Raw genomic sequence first — 16,177 nt, 5'->3', positions numbered from 1 at the left:
GAAGGTTGGGCAATCCTACTTCCGTAGTGATACTGCCTCGGAAACCCAAGGAGGGGTCGCTATGAGTCGGGTTTGACTCGACGGCACACAACAACAACAACAACAATCCATCATCCATCCATCCATCCGTCCATCCAACACTGAGCATCTATTATATGCCAGGCACTGTGCTAGACTATGGAGCCAAGTTGGATAAAGTATACAGTTCTTACCCTCAAGGAGCTCTGGTAGCATAGTGCCTAAGGCACTTGACTGCTAACCAGAAGGCTGGCGGTTCAAACTCACCAGCCACTCCGGAAGGAAGGTTGGACATTCCTACTTCCGTAGTGATACTGCCTCGGAAACCCAAGGGAGGGGTCGCTGAGTCGGGGCTGACTCCATGGCAAATAACAACAACAACAACAACCCTCAAGGCATGCTCTCTACATTTCCCCTCTGCGTCTCTGCATATGGAATCTATTATGTCCCTGAAAAGACCAGGAAGAGCCTTATGGCACTTATCTTTGCAGAATGATCAGGATCTACTAAGGAATGTGACAAAGAACTTAGCGCCCGCTTGGTTTCCTCACCTGTAAAATGGGGATGATATTCAGCCAGTATGCCTGTTGTGATCAAGTATACATTTTGATCAGCAAGTACACATGGCATATTCATGTTATTAATTATGTTTAATATTATTCTTGGTTCTTGGCATGTATAAGCCCTCAATAAATGACAGCTATTATTAGTATCCCTAAAAGTTCAAAACAAAATGTAAGCAAAAGAAAAATGCAAAAAGAACTCAGCTCCCCCCTGAGCCAGTCTTTCATAATTGAGTCTCAGATTTCTTGGGTCTCAAGACTGGGCCTGGAGACTGAACTCTAATCTACTGTCTTTCATGCAGACCCAGAACCAGATTGTCTACTTCATTCGTCATGCACCAGTTGCCATCACTCCAGAGAACTTTCAGACAACCGTGCAGTTTGGAACAGTGCGGGGTGCCTACATCCCAGCCCTGCTTCGGCTGCTCAGCGGGGTCTTTGCCCCTCAGATCTTTACAAAAACCACCTGGCCTGAGAGCATTCGAAACCATTTTGCTTCTCATCTGCACAGGTTCTTGGCCTGTCTGACAGGTGAGCAGGAAGACTTGGATGTGTGGTTTTCCCTTAATGCCCCACCCATAGTAGTGGGGCAGGTGTGAGATCCCTCTCAGTGCCTCCATTGCCCGGCCCAGAGTAGGTACCAGTGGTGTCACTGGGTTTGGTGTTACCCGGTATGGTAACTCATGATGTCATCCCTATCATGGACGTCTTCCTGTACCAGATCATACAGAATCCTTAGTAATATTTATCATCAATTTTAATAATAGAGTAATATGTAATAGAGTCATAAATTAATTAAATGTAGTATTTCTTAGATTATATGAATACTAACAACAAAATTGTTTTGTAAACTCTCTACATTGAATTACAGCATTGTAAGTAACTGAATGGAAGGCTTTTAAAATTTTTTCTCCTTTTCCTTTAATTACTACCTTATTCTCAAAAAAGTTATTGATATAGGTTCACAAATACTATTTACTACAATATTGAAGCTAAAACACCAGAAAATTTGACTAAATCGGCAACTATAAAAACACTGCAGCAACAGCAACAGAAACAACAGCGTTTGCTTGTAGCATGTGCAGAGAAAACCACGTGATTTGAAGCATTGTAATTGGTGGTAATGACAGCTCTGACCTGAGGACATTAGAAGGTTCAAAAAGGGGACTCCATTCACCTTTCTGTACTTTGTACATGCTGATGGTTTCTCTCATCCTGGATGACTGTCTTTGTCCTGTCCAAGGCTTAATAAAAGTGTCTCTATTGAGAAAAAAAAAAAAAGTTTCAAAAAGTAAATTAGCATAGTTTCAGCCTTGTAGGTATGTTGATATATAAGCTGGGCTTACAAAAATTATTTTTGTTATTATAACCATACTAAATTTCTGCTGAAATACTGCACAAAAATTTTATAGACAGTCATTTTGATGTCACCTCCTCTGACAGTGTCACCTGATACAGCCCATACCCCCTCACCTCCCTAGGGATGTCACGGGTTGCTGTTGTTGTTAGGTGCCGTAGAGTCGGCTTCGACTCATAGCAACCCCGTGTACAACAGAATGAAGCACTGCCTTATCCTGCACCAGCCTCACAATCCTTGCTATACCTGAGCCCATCATTGCAGCCACTATGTCAATCCATCTTGTTGAGGGTCTTCCCCCTTTTTGGCTGACCCTCTACTTTACCATATTCTTCTTCAGGGAATGGTCCCTTCTGATAATATAACTAAAATAGGCGAGACAAAGTGGCCATTCTCACTTTCAAGGAGGGTTCTGGCTGCACTTCTTCCAGGACAGATTTGTTAGTTCTTCTGGCAGTCCATGATACCTTCACTACTCTTCACCAACACCACAACTCAAAAGCATCACCTCTTCTGTCTTCCTTATTCGTTGTCCAGCTTTCACATGCATATGAATCGATTGAAAACACCATGGTTTGGGTTAGGTGCACCAGCCACTCCTCAGCAGGAAGGTTGGGAAATCTACTTCCATCGTGATACTGCCTCAGAAACCCAAGGAGGGGTTGCTATGAGTTAGATCTGACTCGATGGCAGTGCATTGCATTTGCGTAGTCTTCAAAGAGACATCTTTGCTCTTCAGCACTTCAAAGAGGTCTTTTGCAGCAGATTTTCCCCGTGCAACACAATGTCTGATTTCTTGAGTGCTGCTTCCATGGGTGTTGATTGTGGACCCAAATGTGTTAGGCTGGGTTCTCTAGAGAAGCAAAACCTGTAAAGCTTATTGTGTGTGTGTATACACACACACACAGAGAGAGAGAGAGAGAGAGAGAGAGATAAATTTATCTTAGGAAAATGGCTTACACACTTAATAGAAGCTGGGAAGTCCCAAGGTCCTGGATCAAAATCAAGCTGGAGGCTTTTCTCAACTCACAGAGCTGCAGAGGCTGATGAGCTCAAGGTTGGCAGGCAGTATATTGCTGTTGACTCTGACGAATGATGAATCCAAGATCACCAGGCCAAGTGGTGGATTGTTTGCTCATGGACAGTTGTAGGCAGCACAACAAGATCCGGAGCCACAGAAGAGTGTCTCACTTTCCCAGGATGTCCATAAATATATTGGAAACAGGGCACACCCCTAGGGAAACTCCCTTTGAACGGATTGGCTGCTCAGAACATAGACATCCGATCTCATCATGGGAATAATCCACATCACAACTGCTTAAACCACTCAGAATTGTGGTCCAGGCAAATTGACACACAACTTCAACTATCACACCAAGTCATATGAAATCTTTGACAAGTTCAATCTTTTCTCTGTTTATCATGATGCTGCTTATTGGTCCAGTTGTGAGGATTTTCATTTTCTTTGTGTTGAGTCATAATCCGTGCTGTAGGCTGTAGTCTTTAATCTTCATCAGAAAGTAAGTCATCTTCGCTTTCACCAGGCAAGGTTGTGTCATCTGCATATCACAGGTTGTAAATGAGTCTTCCTCTAATCTTGATGCTGTGTTCTTCTTCATATAGTCCAGCGTCTCAGATTATTTGCTTAGCATAGAGATTGAATAAGTATGATGAGAGGATACAACCCTGATGCATACCCTTCCTGATTTTAAGCCACGCAGTGTCCCCTTGTTCTGTTCGAATGACAGCCTCCTGGTCTATGTACAGGTTCCTAATGAGCACAATTAAGTGTTCTGGAATTCCCATTATTCTCAATGTTATCCATAATTTGTTATGATCCACACAGTTGAAAGCTTCTGCATAGTCAATAAAACACAAATAAACATCTTTCTGGTATTCTTTGCTTTCAGCTAAGATCCATCTGACATCAGCAATGATATCCCTCATTCCATGTCCTCTTCTGAATCCAGCTTGCATTTCTGGAAGTTCCTTGTCAATATACTGCAGCAACCATTTTTGAATTATCTTCAGCAAAATTTTACTTGTGTGTGATATTAATGATATTGTTCGATAGTTTCCACATTCTGTGGAATCACCTTTCTTTGGAATGGGTACACATATGGATCTCTTCTGGTCAGTTGGCCAGGTCACTGTCTTCCAAATCTCTTGGCATAACCAAGTGAATGCATCCAGTGGGACATCCATTTGTTGAAATATCTCAGTGGGTATTCCATCAATTCCTGGAGCCTTGTTCTTCACCAATTCCTTCAGTGCAGCTTCAACTTCTTCCTTCAGTACCACTGGAACTTAATCATATACCATTTCCTGAAATGGATGAACATCAACCAATTCTTTTTGGTACAGTGACTCTGTGTGTTCCTTCCATCTTCTTTTGATGCTTCCTGCATCATTCAATATTTTGCCCATAGAATCTTTCAATATTGCAACTGGAGGCTTGAATTTTTTCTTCAGTTCTTTCAGCTTGAGAAATGCTCAACATGTTCTTCCCTTTTGGTTTTCTAAGTCCAAGTCTTTGCACATTTCATTGTAATAGTTGATTTTATCTTCTCAAGCTGCTCTTTGAAATCTTCTGTTCAACTCTTTTTCTTGTCAGTTCTTCCATTTACTTTAGCTACTCTCCATTCAAGAGCAAGTTTCAGAGCCTCTTCTGAGATCACTGTAGTCTTTTCTTCCTTTCCTGTCTTTTTAATGACCTCTTGCTTTCTTCATGCATGATGTTCTTGATGTCAGCCCACAGTTTGTCTGGTTTTCAGTCATTGGTGTTCAATGCATCGAATCTTCTTCGGATGGTCTCTAAATTCAGGTGGGATATAATCAAGGTCATATTTTGGCTTTGTCTTCAGCTTCAACTTGAACTTGCACATGAGTATTGATGGTCTGTTCTGCAATCACAGGAATAATGGGAATTTCAGGTCTTGTTGTGGCTGAAGATGTTATTATTGAGCTTCTCCCTTACCTCTTTCCACAGATGTTTCTTCCCATTTCGAGTCATGCTGCATTAGCAAGTAGAGGTCCTGAAAGCTTTATTCCATCCATGTCATTAAGATTGACTCTACTTTGAGGAGGCAATTCTTTTCCAGTTGTGTTTTGAGTACCTTCAAACCTGAGGGGCTTATCTTCTTGCAGTATATCAGACAGTGTTTTGGGGCTATTTGTACAGTTCTCCAGTAATATATCAGATGGTGTTTCACTGCTCTTCATAAGGTTTTCAATGGCCAATTCTTTGAGAATTGGATTGCCCCTTGCTTCTAAGTCTGTCTTAGTTTGGAAGCTCACCATGGGTAACTCTGCTGGTATTTGAAATACCAGTGGCATAACCTCCAGCTTCACAGCAACACATAAGCCATCACAGTATAATAAATTGACAGGCGAGTGGTGGGGTGTCACTGCTAGACATGTCAGGAGAGATCTTGACACATTCTTTGTGACGATGAATGCCACGCCATTCCTTTTCAATTTGTCACTGCTAGGTACTCAGTATATGTTTGCTGACTAAGTGGAACAAGTTTACAGAATTTTCTTTGAATGCAGATACAGTTTTCTGCTGTAGAATTGGTTGGCCAGACCTGTTCAAGTTGGACATTTCTAAGAGTATATATGAAGTAAGGGGAAGTGTAGGTGGTGTGGGGACCCCTAGAGGGATTTTCATGTATCATGGTAGAGAGTGTTGAACGGATGTTACAGATTTTTGATCTTACTCTATGAGAAACAATTTCTTGTAGCTTTTTGTGTTTTGGGTGAAAGTTTACAGAGAAAATCAGTTTTCTATTAAACAATCCACACACAGTTTGTTTCATGTTGTTGATTGCAATGCTCTCAATGTAACATCACTCCTTCCTGCTTCCTCTCTGTGTTTCTCTTTTCCTTTCCTAACACTTTCTGCTTTCTGAACTTTGTCCTTGGGCAAATGCTGCCCTTTCGACCTAGAATGGTTGATTATTCTAAGGAGTATGTGCCTTCCTAGAGTTATTGTTCACCTTATGGAACTATCTGTTTGAAAATTCAGCTACAGGAGTGGGTTCAGTTCCAGGTCAGAAGGGTGACAAAGAGCCATAGTTTCAAGGGTTCCGCCAGTCTCTATCTGACCAGTAAGCCTGGTCTTTTTTATTATTTTGATTTTTGTTCCACATTTTTCTCCCACTCTATCCAGGACCTTCTAATGTGATCCCTTTCAGAGCAGTTGTTTAGTGGTAATTGGATACAATTGGACATTCTGGTCTCACGGTTGTGGAGCCTGAGGTTTGTGCAGACCATTACTCCTTTGGACTAATTGGAAAAATAATTTCTGGTTCTATCTCCATGAGATTTCTATTGCCTTCTGTCGTTTTTCCCCTTTACAACAAAAAAGAATCTGAGTCATAGATTCATTCATTCTCCTGCCTGTCCTCCTGAAGTGAATATACTTTCTGGGCCCTGATCATCAACCACTAATGGAACTGGGGTGGCAAAAACTCATCCTCCTTCTGTGAATCTCCATGGACATTTCCTTTCCTTAGACACTCGGTACAAACTGGAAGGCCACACTGTTCTCTACATACCTGCAGAGGGCATGAACATGAAGCCTGAGATGGTGGTGAAGGACAAGGAGCTTGTACAGCGGCTAGAGAGTGAGTGGTTGGCATTGCTAGTGTCTAGTGGGGATCCCAGCAGAGAGTAACAGGGGCAGTCCATGTGCTGAGAAAGGAGTTGGGTTGGGGGGCTGTGTGGGTGGAGGAAGGACAGATGCGGAGCAGTGTAAAGACATGCAAGAGGTTTTGCACTCTACCCTGCAGCTTCCATGATCCACTGGACCCGGCAGATAAAGGAGGTTCTCAGTGCCCAAGAGACAGTGGAAACAGGAGAAAGTTTAGGTCCTCTAGAGGAGATTGAGTTCTGGCGCAACCGATGTATGGACCTGTCTGGCATCAGTAAACAGCTGGTGAAGCAAGGAGTGAAACATATTGAGAATATTCTAAACCTTGCCAAGTCATCCTACTTGCCACCGTTTATGAAGCTGGCCCAGCAAATCCAGGTTTGTGAGTAGATCAACAGATGGAGGTTTAGCAGAAAGTGGGCAATGATTGGCATGATGTAGGGGGCTAAGAAGAGGGAACCAATGTCACCATTAACAGCACAGATTGAGCCATTAAAGTGTTTTGACTTGGGGTTGTGGGACAGTATGAAAGTAATAGAATATAGAAGCTCTGGTAGCATAGTGGCAAAGACACTTGCCTGCTAACCAGACAGCTGGTGGTTCAAACCCACCAGCCACTCCTCGGAAGGAAGGTTGGGCAATCCTACTTCCGTAGTGATACTGCCTCGGAAACCCAAGGAGGGGTTGCTATGAGTCGGGGCCGACTCGACGGCACATAACAACAACAACAACAAGGAGGTTGTAGTTTAGTTAGGGAGAGATACACCCAATTAATCAACAAATACATGTTGAGTACCCTGTGTGACCCCAACACCTACTATCCAGCTGAGAAGACAAGACTTAAACAAAATGAAATACTAGATAGCATGAGATCAAAGACAAACCCGTGAAATCAAGCAAGTTACAAAATTAACACTTGTGTATAAATTTGATATAATATGGCATGCTGATTATATTGGTCCCTGCACAGAAATAAGGTAAGAGTGATCTGTCTAGTACAGAGGTGGAAGACTTCTCTTCCTATTGTTGTTGTTGTTTGCCGTCGAGTCGGCCCCGACTCATAGCGACCCCTCCTTGGGTTTCTGAGGCAGAATCACTACGGAAGTAGATTGCCCCACCTTCCTTCCGAGGAGTGGCTGGTGGGTTTGAACCGCCAGCCTTCTGGTTAGCAGTCAAGTGCCTTAGGCACTATGCTACCAAAGCTCCTAACTTCTCTTCCTAGTGATGGTGAAATTTAAGCTCAGTAATTAAGGGCCTTGAGCCACAGGTAGGTGAAGTCTAAAAAGTGGGATGAGAATAGGACAGTGAAGAGGAATGTATGGAAAATCTGGGAATGAGTGTGAGTAATGTCTAGTGGTGTGATCAACAACTATCAAGTACCCACTTTGTGCAGAGTTGTAAATTCAAATGGAGAAAAATAGAGGACTAGACACATTAGGTGAATTTGAGGAGTTCGTAGTCTAATGGGGGAAATGAGACTCACACATGAGAAATGACATAAAAAAGGCTTTCAGAGAAACGAGTAAATGTGCGAACTCTGGTCTGAGGAGGTCACAGAGATCTGAAATGATTGGAAGGAGGTGAGGTGAATCGCAGCAGCTTCCTACTAGAGCTAAGTCAGGATGGGGTCCAAGACGGATAAGAAGTGCTAGCTTTAAGCCACATATTTCTAGTGGATTAAAGTCTACTCTTGGTTTTGTTACCTGCCAGGATGGCTCTCGTCAAGCACAGTCAAACCTGACCTTTTTGTCAATCCTGAAGGAACCTTACCAGGAATTGGCTTTCATGCAGCCTAAGGACATCTCTAGTAAGCTACCTAAATTGATCAGCCTCATCCGCATCATCTGGGTCAACTCTCCCCACTACAACACTCGGGAGAGACTGACGTCCCTCTTCCGCAAGGTACGTAGGGGTAGAGATTGAGGCAGAGGGTTTTAATAGGGTGGCCAAGTTGACAGGCCTCAGAGTTTTTTAGTAGGTTGGAATTCACTTAGCAAAAGATGGGAGGGTAAAAAAGGAATGAAGATTGCCCTTTAGGTACCTGCATCAGCTGCTTTATTTGTGCTCTGCGGTGGTGCCAGGCTGGACTTTGTTTTCAGAGGGAAGGCAAGGAGAGGGGCTTTGAGAAGAAGAGTTAATAGAGCATGGGAAGGGGGCCAGGATGGTGGACTCCCAGGCTGAGGTATACAGAGAAGGGACTCTGAGGTATACAGAGAAGGGACTCTTTTTCTCGTTTCGAAAGATGGACATTGAAATTGTGGGGAGGAGGGTAGATTTAGAAAGGGACATTAGATCTGAAGGGACACCCAGATCAGAGTCTGGTACTTTTCTCTGGGAGAACACAGCCAAAGAATGGGAGAAGGGACAGAGCTGAGAGCTCACTGGAAGTGCAGCAGCAGAGTGATGCTAACACAGTGAGGGGCCACCTAGGACCAGAAGGTGCAGGTGGATGGAGAGAGGTGACAAAAGTCAAACAGAGGACTAGGAGACAGAGACCTGAGGTGTGTCAGGGAGATTCCGAGAAGGGGCTGGTATAAATAAGGTGTGGACTGAGGCTATTGACATGGCTTTCGCAGATGAGCAATGAGATCATCCGCTTATGCTGCCGTGCCATCTCCCTGGACCGAATCTTTGAGGGCTATGTCACTTCCAGCAAGGAGGATCTACAAGGCTGCATTTCTTGTTGTCATGCCTGGAAAGATCACTACCTGCGGGCCGTGCAGATGCATACCCAGTACGACTTGTCTCCCCTATAGTAGCCCCAGATATGGGCCCCCTGCCATTCCTTAGAGGGGAGGGTCTCACTGACTCCTTTCTCTTGAGCTTTTTTTTTTTTCTTTTAAACCTATAGATTATATTTTTCTAGACGTAAGAGTTTATACATAGGACCAAATTCTATGTCTGGACAGATATTTTAGCTTCTAGCCCAAGGTCTCCTTATGCTCAATAACATTTTACTGATACCAGGTATCTTTCCTGGTCTTTTCCTTGTATCTTGGCCCCAAAATCTAAAATTCTGTTTGTTTAAACCTAGAACATAGATGGTGTGTCTCCTCTCTGGTTCTTCTCACCTTGAGTTTCTTCCCTCAGGGTTCAGGGAAACTTCTTGGGCTCTCTTTTTCTAAGGCTTTCTCTGAACTCAGGACTCAGGGTTCTAGCTTTGCATAGGCAGCTTGATAGCTAGTATTCCTACTTGTTGATTCTTTCTCCTCACACAGGTTCTCCAGCCGGGGCTGGGTCCTAGACCAGACCAGCATATTTGCTCAAGTAGATGCCTTTGTGCAACGCTGCAAAGATCTTATTGAGGTGAGAAAATTGGCAGGGATGGAGAATCAAAGCCAACAGCAGGCCCTCCAGAGTTCCCATCTAGGAGCTGGGGAGATGGGGCAGAGGTTCCTAGTAAGAAACCAGACATAGAAGTCACCCCCTTGCCACTCCCATTCTTTTCAATTTTTGCCTGTTGTCACTGTCCTCATCTCTCATATTTCAGTCCAATTCATCCCAGTAACCCTGCAACTGGCTGGTCCTCCCTAGTTCTTAGAGATTTTAAGCTCTGGACTTTCGAGAAGTGGAAGCAGGAGCCCTCACGCTGAATTCTTTTCAGGTATGTGACTGTCAGCACCACTTTGCCCGTTGGGAAGATGGCAAGCAAGCTCCCCTTCCTTGCTTCTTTGGTGCTCAGGGGCCACAGATAACACGGAACTTGCTGGAGATTGAGGACATCTTTCATAAAAGTCTGCACATGCTGCGAGCTGTTCGCGGGGGCATCCTGGACGTCAAGAACACATCTTGGCATGAAGACTACAACAGGTGAGAGAATCACAAGTGGAGCAGGGCAAGGATGTGGGAAAGGAGCAGAGTGGAGTGACAAGAGTATATAAAGGACTTGGACAGAATCAGGGGTCAGGAGAGGCATGAGACAGGAAAGGGAGGGAGGTAGCTGGTCAGATTAAGACTTCCTGAGTTAGAGTTTCAGGGTTTGAATCCTGGTCCTGCAACATACTGGCTATGTAATTGGGCCAAATGTTCTAACCAGTCTGCATCTCAGTTTCCTCATCTATACAATGAGGTTAATAATAGAACCCGTCTCATTGTGTTGTTCTGAGGATTAAATGAATGAATCATGTAAAACACTCAATCAACAGGCTGGCCCTTACGAAGCTCTCAGAACATGACAACACACATTACGTTCTTAGGGGCAGGTGAGGGCACCCATATTTCAACACACTTCTCTAACGGCACAGATTCCGCGCTGGAGTCAAGGACCTGGAGGTGATGACTCAGAATCTGATCACCTCAGCCTTCGAGTTAGTCCGTGACGTGGAGCATGGAGTGCTGCTGCTGGACACTTTCCACAGGCTTGCAACCCGTGAGGTGCTGCTGGCCCAGCTACTGTCTCAACCTCTGGTTCCCTTCGGCTTTCCTTCAGTTTCTCCTGATGCTTCCAGACACCATCTTACCTCCATCTATGCCTCTTGTCATATCCTAAGTTGCTAATGCCTCTTTTCTTCCTCTCTTGCCTTGGTTTCAAGATAACCCATAGTAGGGGTGTAGCTTTCTTCTAGGATGAGGAAGTAGAGGGAACTGGAGGGAGTCAGCATCCCCATGGCATGCCTTCTGCTTCTTCCTTAGGCTATAAAGCGAACCTATGACAAGAAGGCAGTGGACCTGTACATGTTGTTCAACAGTGAACTGGCCCTCGTGAACCGTGAGTTAAACAAGAAATGGCCATACCTGGAGCCCTACATAGCCCGGTATTCCGGACACGCATACTGGGTGCGAATCCTTCGGCGCCGCCTTGATAGAGTCATGAATGTAAGTGCCGATCTTTTCCAAAATTTGTCCTCACTGGGATGTCAGGGTTTGCAGGCTGTGCCACATGCTGGGGGAGATGACAATCTACCCAGAGAGTTCTCTAGAGAGTTTTAATTGTCAGCAACTAAGTTGGACCAGGGGTGTAGCAGATTCATTTCTGTGACATTGGCCATAGCTTTGGATCTGGGAGATGGTGAGTGTGGCTGGAAGAACATGGGCCATTTTAGGAATTCCATGTCAAGGTGAAGGAGAGAAGGAGTAGGGCCAGTGCCTGGGAAATTGGGCCAGAAAAGTAATATAATCTCATGACCCAGACACTTGGAAATGTGAGGTCTTTATTAGGGCCTGGTCTCCCTGGAAAAACAAGCACAAAGAAACAACAACAAAAAAGTTAACATTTTGTGAATGTAGGTCTTAAGCTATTGAAGTATGGACCTGCTATCATCTGATTTGTTCTGGAAGGGAATAAGGCAGCCTGCAGCTACTGGAGGCCTATTAAGAATCAGTGGACTAAGGCTGAGGCAAGGAAGGATTGATACTGGTTTTTAACACTGAACCTTTTAAATCCTTTACCTTCTGTAATTTATTTTCTCATAGCTTTTTTTGTCTTGCACTGAATTTTTGTGCTTCTTGTTCTTCATTTGACTCCCTTTCTCAGTGTGTTTTGGTCTCCTACTTTCACCTTTCTTTGTGGCTTCATCTTCTCCATATGTCATCAAAGTCAGTCAGTCTCCATAGCAACATATGTATATGTCTCTGGGAGATGGAAGCATGGGGGCATGTGGCAAGTCGGCTCTACCCATCTGTGGTTCTTTCCCCTCAGTGCCTTTCTAGTGCTCACTTCCTGCCCCATATTGGCACTGGAGAAGAGAGTATACACACCTATCAGCAGATGGTTCAGGCCATTGATGAACTGGTTCGAAAAACCTTCCAAGAGTGGACGTCAACACTGGATAAGGACTGCATTCGGCGGCTGGATACTCCATTGTTACGCATTAGCCAGGAGAAGGCAGGAATGCTGGATGTCAACTTTGACAAGTACAGAACCCAATCTGACTCCTTTTTCCTACAGTTGTCCTGTCTCTGGCACCATTCCCCTTCCCCAGTTCTCCCAAGAGCTGAACTCCGATATCTTGGTCGCTTTCTCCATTCCTCTCCCTAATTCTTAAGCTGTAATATATTTGCTATCACTTCTTAATTTTAATTATACAGTTTATCTTTTCAAAAATTTGATTTTCAAAAAGCCTACTAACCCAGTCAAGTTCCTGGGTGGTGCAAACCGTTAATGCACTCTTCTACTAAAGGAAAGGTTGGAGGTTTGTGAGTCCACCTAGAGGTACCTCGGAACAAAGCCTAGTGATCTACTTCCAAAAAGTCAGCCATTGAAAACTCTACGGAGCACAATTCTACTCTGACACCAAGAGTCAGAATCTACTGGATGGCAACTGGTGGTGGTGGTGGTGGTCATGCCATCTCCTGAAGCTTTATAATGATGACTTTTTCATGTTAATTTATTTAACAAATATGTAGGGAGTGCCTCCATGGTAGGAACTGAGATAGGCGCAGGGAATATATAAAATGATACAGTCCCTGCCCTCAAGGAGGAGAGGCTCTTACTGTGTCAGTAAACAGGTCTACTGTTGGAGCAGCACCTCCTTTCTACACGAGATGCAGAAGAGAAAAACAAAGAAGGAACTATGTAAGGAAGGTACTGTTTGCAGAGATTGCAAACCTTCTGGTAACAGTTCTCTAATCAGAAAGAAATAACTGTTTACTTGATTCATTTTGGTTCCCTCTTATCTTCAGCTATGCCCTGTAATAAGAGTTGCTTCCCGTGCTTCTAGGCTATTGCTACTAGCATTGGCTTCAACTCATAAAAAGTCCATGTTTGTTGCAGATGTAGAAGGGACTTTGCCAGAGAAGATGTGGGGCCTCAGGGACAGAAGACAGTGTGTCCTGGGCCACTGAAGGCCCAGGAGAGATGACAAATTATGGTTGAGGAAGGAAGTAAAAGAATCAGGATGGAGGGGCAGTGCTGAGCATCAGATAAGAGGGATGAGGTGAAGACATTAGTGAGAGGAAGGACATGTTAGAAACCACATAGATGAGGAAGCAGTTGAGGAGCAGAGTGTTGAGAAGGTGAGGGTAAGGTATTTGAGAGAAGGCTTTGGCCAGTGAGAGGTGCTGAGGACCAGCTTCAGTAAGGCTCATGGTTTTGGAGGTATGGCTTAAAAGAGCTGAGCAGGACCATACAAAAATGGCCTCATGAAACTTGGAGAACACAGTATTTGAAACCAAACTTAGTAAGGTAGTGTAACAGTTTTAGTGGTGTTTGTTTGTTAAAGTGATAACATGTATGTGGCACAAAACTCAAGTATGAAAGGGTAAGTCTCTTTTGGACTGCTATCCCCAATGACCCAGTTTCTTTCTGAAGAAATAGTGTTAGAAGTTTCTTGTGTAACATTCTAGGTATCCCATGTACTATATGCATATATGGCTATATAAGTATTCTTTTTAATATAAATAGTACACACAGTGATATACAAAGTATATGAGTTATACTCTTATCTATCGTTTTAGAAAATATGCAAAGTGCAGAAAGTAGAAGGAAGAAAAAAAACTCCCTGTAAGATAATTGCTTTTAATGATTTGGAATACTTTTTATGATTATTTTTTCCTGTTCCATATTATTGGTTTTTTAAAATAATTTTAATCTTTACTGGATATTTTTAAATTAAAAAAGTAGTAAATATTTATTAAAAAAAAAAAAAAAGATGGATGCAGGAGTCTATAAAGGAAAAACTGGCAAGCCAGAACATAGCTCTACTGCCTAGAAGTAACCATGATTACCATGTAATCAAAAATATATATTGCACACATAAAATTGTGAACATTGTTTTTCAACTTACTTATTTTTAAGGTTAACAATATGTGTGGAAGATTTTTCACTCTCTCTATATAAATCAACCCAAAACTAAACTCACTGCCATCTAGTTGATTCTGATTCACAGCGAAACGTAGAACAGAGTAGAACTAACATCCATAGGGTTTCCAAGGCTGTAAATGTTTATGGAAGCAGACTGCCTCATCTTTCTTCCATGGCCGGTGGATTTGAACCACTGACCTTTTGGTAAGCAGCCAAATGCTTTAACTACCCCATCACCAGAGCTTCTTTATCTGTTAGTTATTTTCCATGGCTTAAACTATTCCATAGTATGGCTGTTCTGTAATTTAATCAACCTGTCTATTGTTGATGAACTTATAAATTGTCCAGTTTCTGTAAGATTTCTGAATATTCCATTCTGGAGGATCTAAACTAGGCTTACTGCACCTTGCTTCTTTCCTTCTAATAGTTAACCAATTGCCTTCAAGTAGACTTCAACTTGTGGAGACCCCATTTGTGTCTGAAGAATTGTGTACCATATGGTTTTCAAGAGCTGATTCTTTGGAAGTAGATTGCCTGGTCTTTCTTCCAAGGCCCCTCTGGGTGAACTCTAATGTCCAACCTTTCAGTTAACAGCCAACCACATCACCATCTGCACCACCTAGGAATTCCTCTCCCTCTAGCTGTTGTTGTCAGTTGCCATCCAGTCGAGTCTGACTCATGGCAACCCATGTATGCAGACCATGTGTGCAGAGTAGAACTGCTCCAAAGAATTTTCAAGGCTGTGACCTTTTGGAAGCAGAATGCCAGGCCTATCTTCTGAGGCATCTCTGGGTGGGTTCCAGCTGCTAACCTTTAGCTGGCAGTCACGCACTCTACTATTCGCCCACCCAGCTGCCTTGAGGTGTGCTTCCTTGAAGTTAGAACATAGTGTACATTGAATTAGGGTAAATGTGGGAAACAATTTTTCTGTCTGCTGTGACTACTTGTTGAGGAACACACAAATATTTAGCTGGAATACCTTTTACATAATCTTTATAGAGAGCTTGATAAGGCGACTTTGGGCCCAATATTTATGGCCTGGGTTTATCTGAACCCCAAATAAAAGCTAGACACTTCTTCCAGATAGAAGAGATAGGCCTATCCTTTGCCAGTTGTTTTCTAGAGAAATATGTTGTATTTTACATTTTTGTGGTTTTAAGATAAAACTGTTTCAATGCAGTAAATAATGGATAGGAAAGTAAATGGTCACAGTAAAGGATTTTTTAAAAAAAGTCTAGGCTCTCCAGCCAGTAAAGCAATCCAAGACAGTTTCTGCTTTTCCAAAACTTACACACACTCCAAGGAGGGGCAGATAGCTTTATCAGGTTTGCGTTTGTGTTCAAGGTCTGGTTAGGATCTTGAAATAAGTGTACTTCTTGAATATCCTGATTGTGTCCAGAATTCCCTGACTCTCTCTAAGTTCTGGAAGACTTCCAGTCTCTAACAGCACCTATTTTATCCCGTAAGGGATTTTGGTGTCCTTATCCCACCTTGTCCACCAAATATTTGAACTGAAATTCAAATAGACTTTCACCAAGTTTTACCACCAGACCAGCCTTACAGATTGCACTTAATACAAACATATTCCAGATGTTGCCTATACCCTGGCTGAACTGAGCTGTGTTATCAATCTGTGTAGAGCAAATTCCTCCGTAGCAGAATTTCCCCAGAGCAGGATAGGGATGCTGATGCCTGTTTGTTTTTTGTTTCTGGGGCTCGTTCCTCCTCCTTTTCCCCAACTGTGTAGCACTTTCTCCACTGGATCACATCCCCCTAGGCTGTTAACACCTAACTTGGCTAGCTTCATTTTCCTCCTTGTTTGACAATAAGTTTTTTTTTTTTTT

At 43.2% G+C, this 16,177-nt stretch overlaps 1 protein-coding gene across 1 annotated transcript in view; it reads left to right on the top strand.

Annotated features, from left to right (window-relative positions):
- DNAH2 (dynein axonemal heavy chain 2) overlaps window positions 1-16,177 on the top strand; it is a 194,813-nt gene that overhangs the window by 20,622 nt on the left and 158,014 nt on the right. Inside the window, exons 4-11 of the mRNA XM_007952352.1 lie at window positions 884-1,112; window positions 6,456-6,566; window positions 6,732-6,970; window positions 8,303-8,494; window positions 10,197-10,402; window positions 10,837-10,966; window positions 11,225-11,407; window positions 12,231-12,445. Coding sequence (XP_007950543.1) covers window positions 884-1,112; window positions 6,456-6,566; window positions 6,732-6,970; window positions 8,303-8,494; window positions 10,197-10,402; window positions 10,837-10,966; window positions 11,225-11,407; window positions 12,231-12,445 — 1,505 coding nt within the window. The remainder of the gene's footprint in view (window positions 1-883; window positions 1,113-6,455; window positions 6,567-6,731; window positions 6,971-8,302; window positions 8,495-10,196; window positions 10,403-10,836; window positions 10,967-11,224; window positions 11,408-12,230; window positions 12,446-16,177) is intronic.

This window comes from Orycteropus afer, unplaced genomic scaffold, assembly GCF_000298275.1.
Source record: "Orycteropus afer afer isolate SDZICR_OR568_19922 unplaced genomic scaffold, OryAfe1.0 scaffold00330, whole genome shotgun sequence".
Classification (NCBI taxonomy): Eukaryota; Metazoa; Chordata; class Mammalia; order Tubulidentata; family Orycteropodidae; genus Orycteropus; species Orycteropus afer.
Note: the sequence above shows the minus strand (reverse complement) of the source record. Positions and strands in the feature narration are given on the sequence as shown.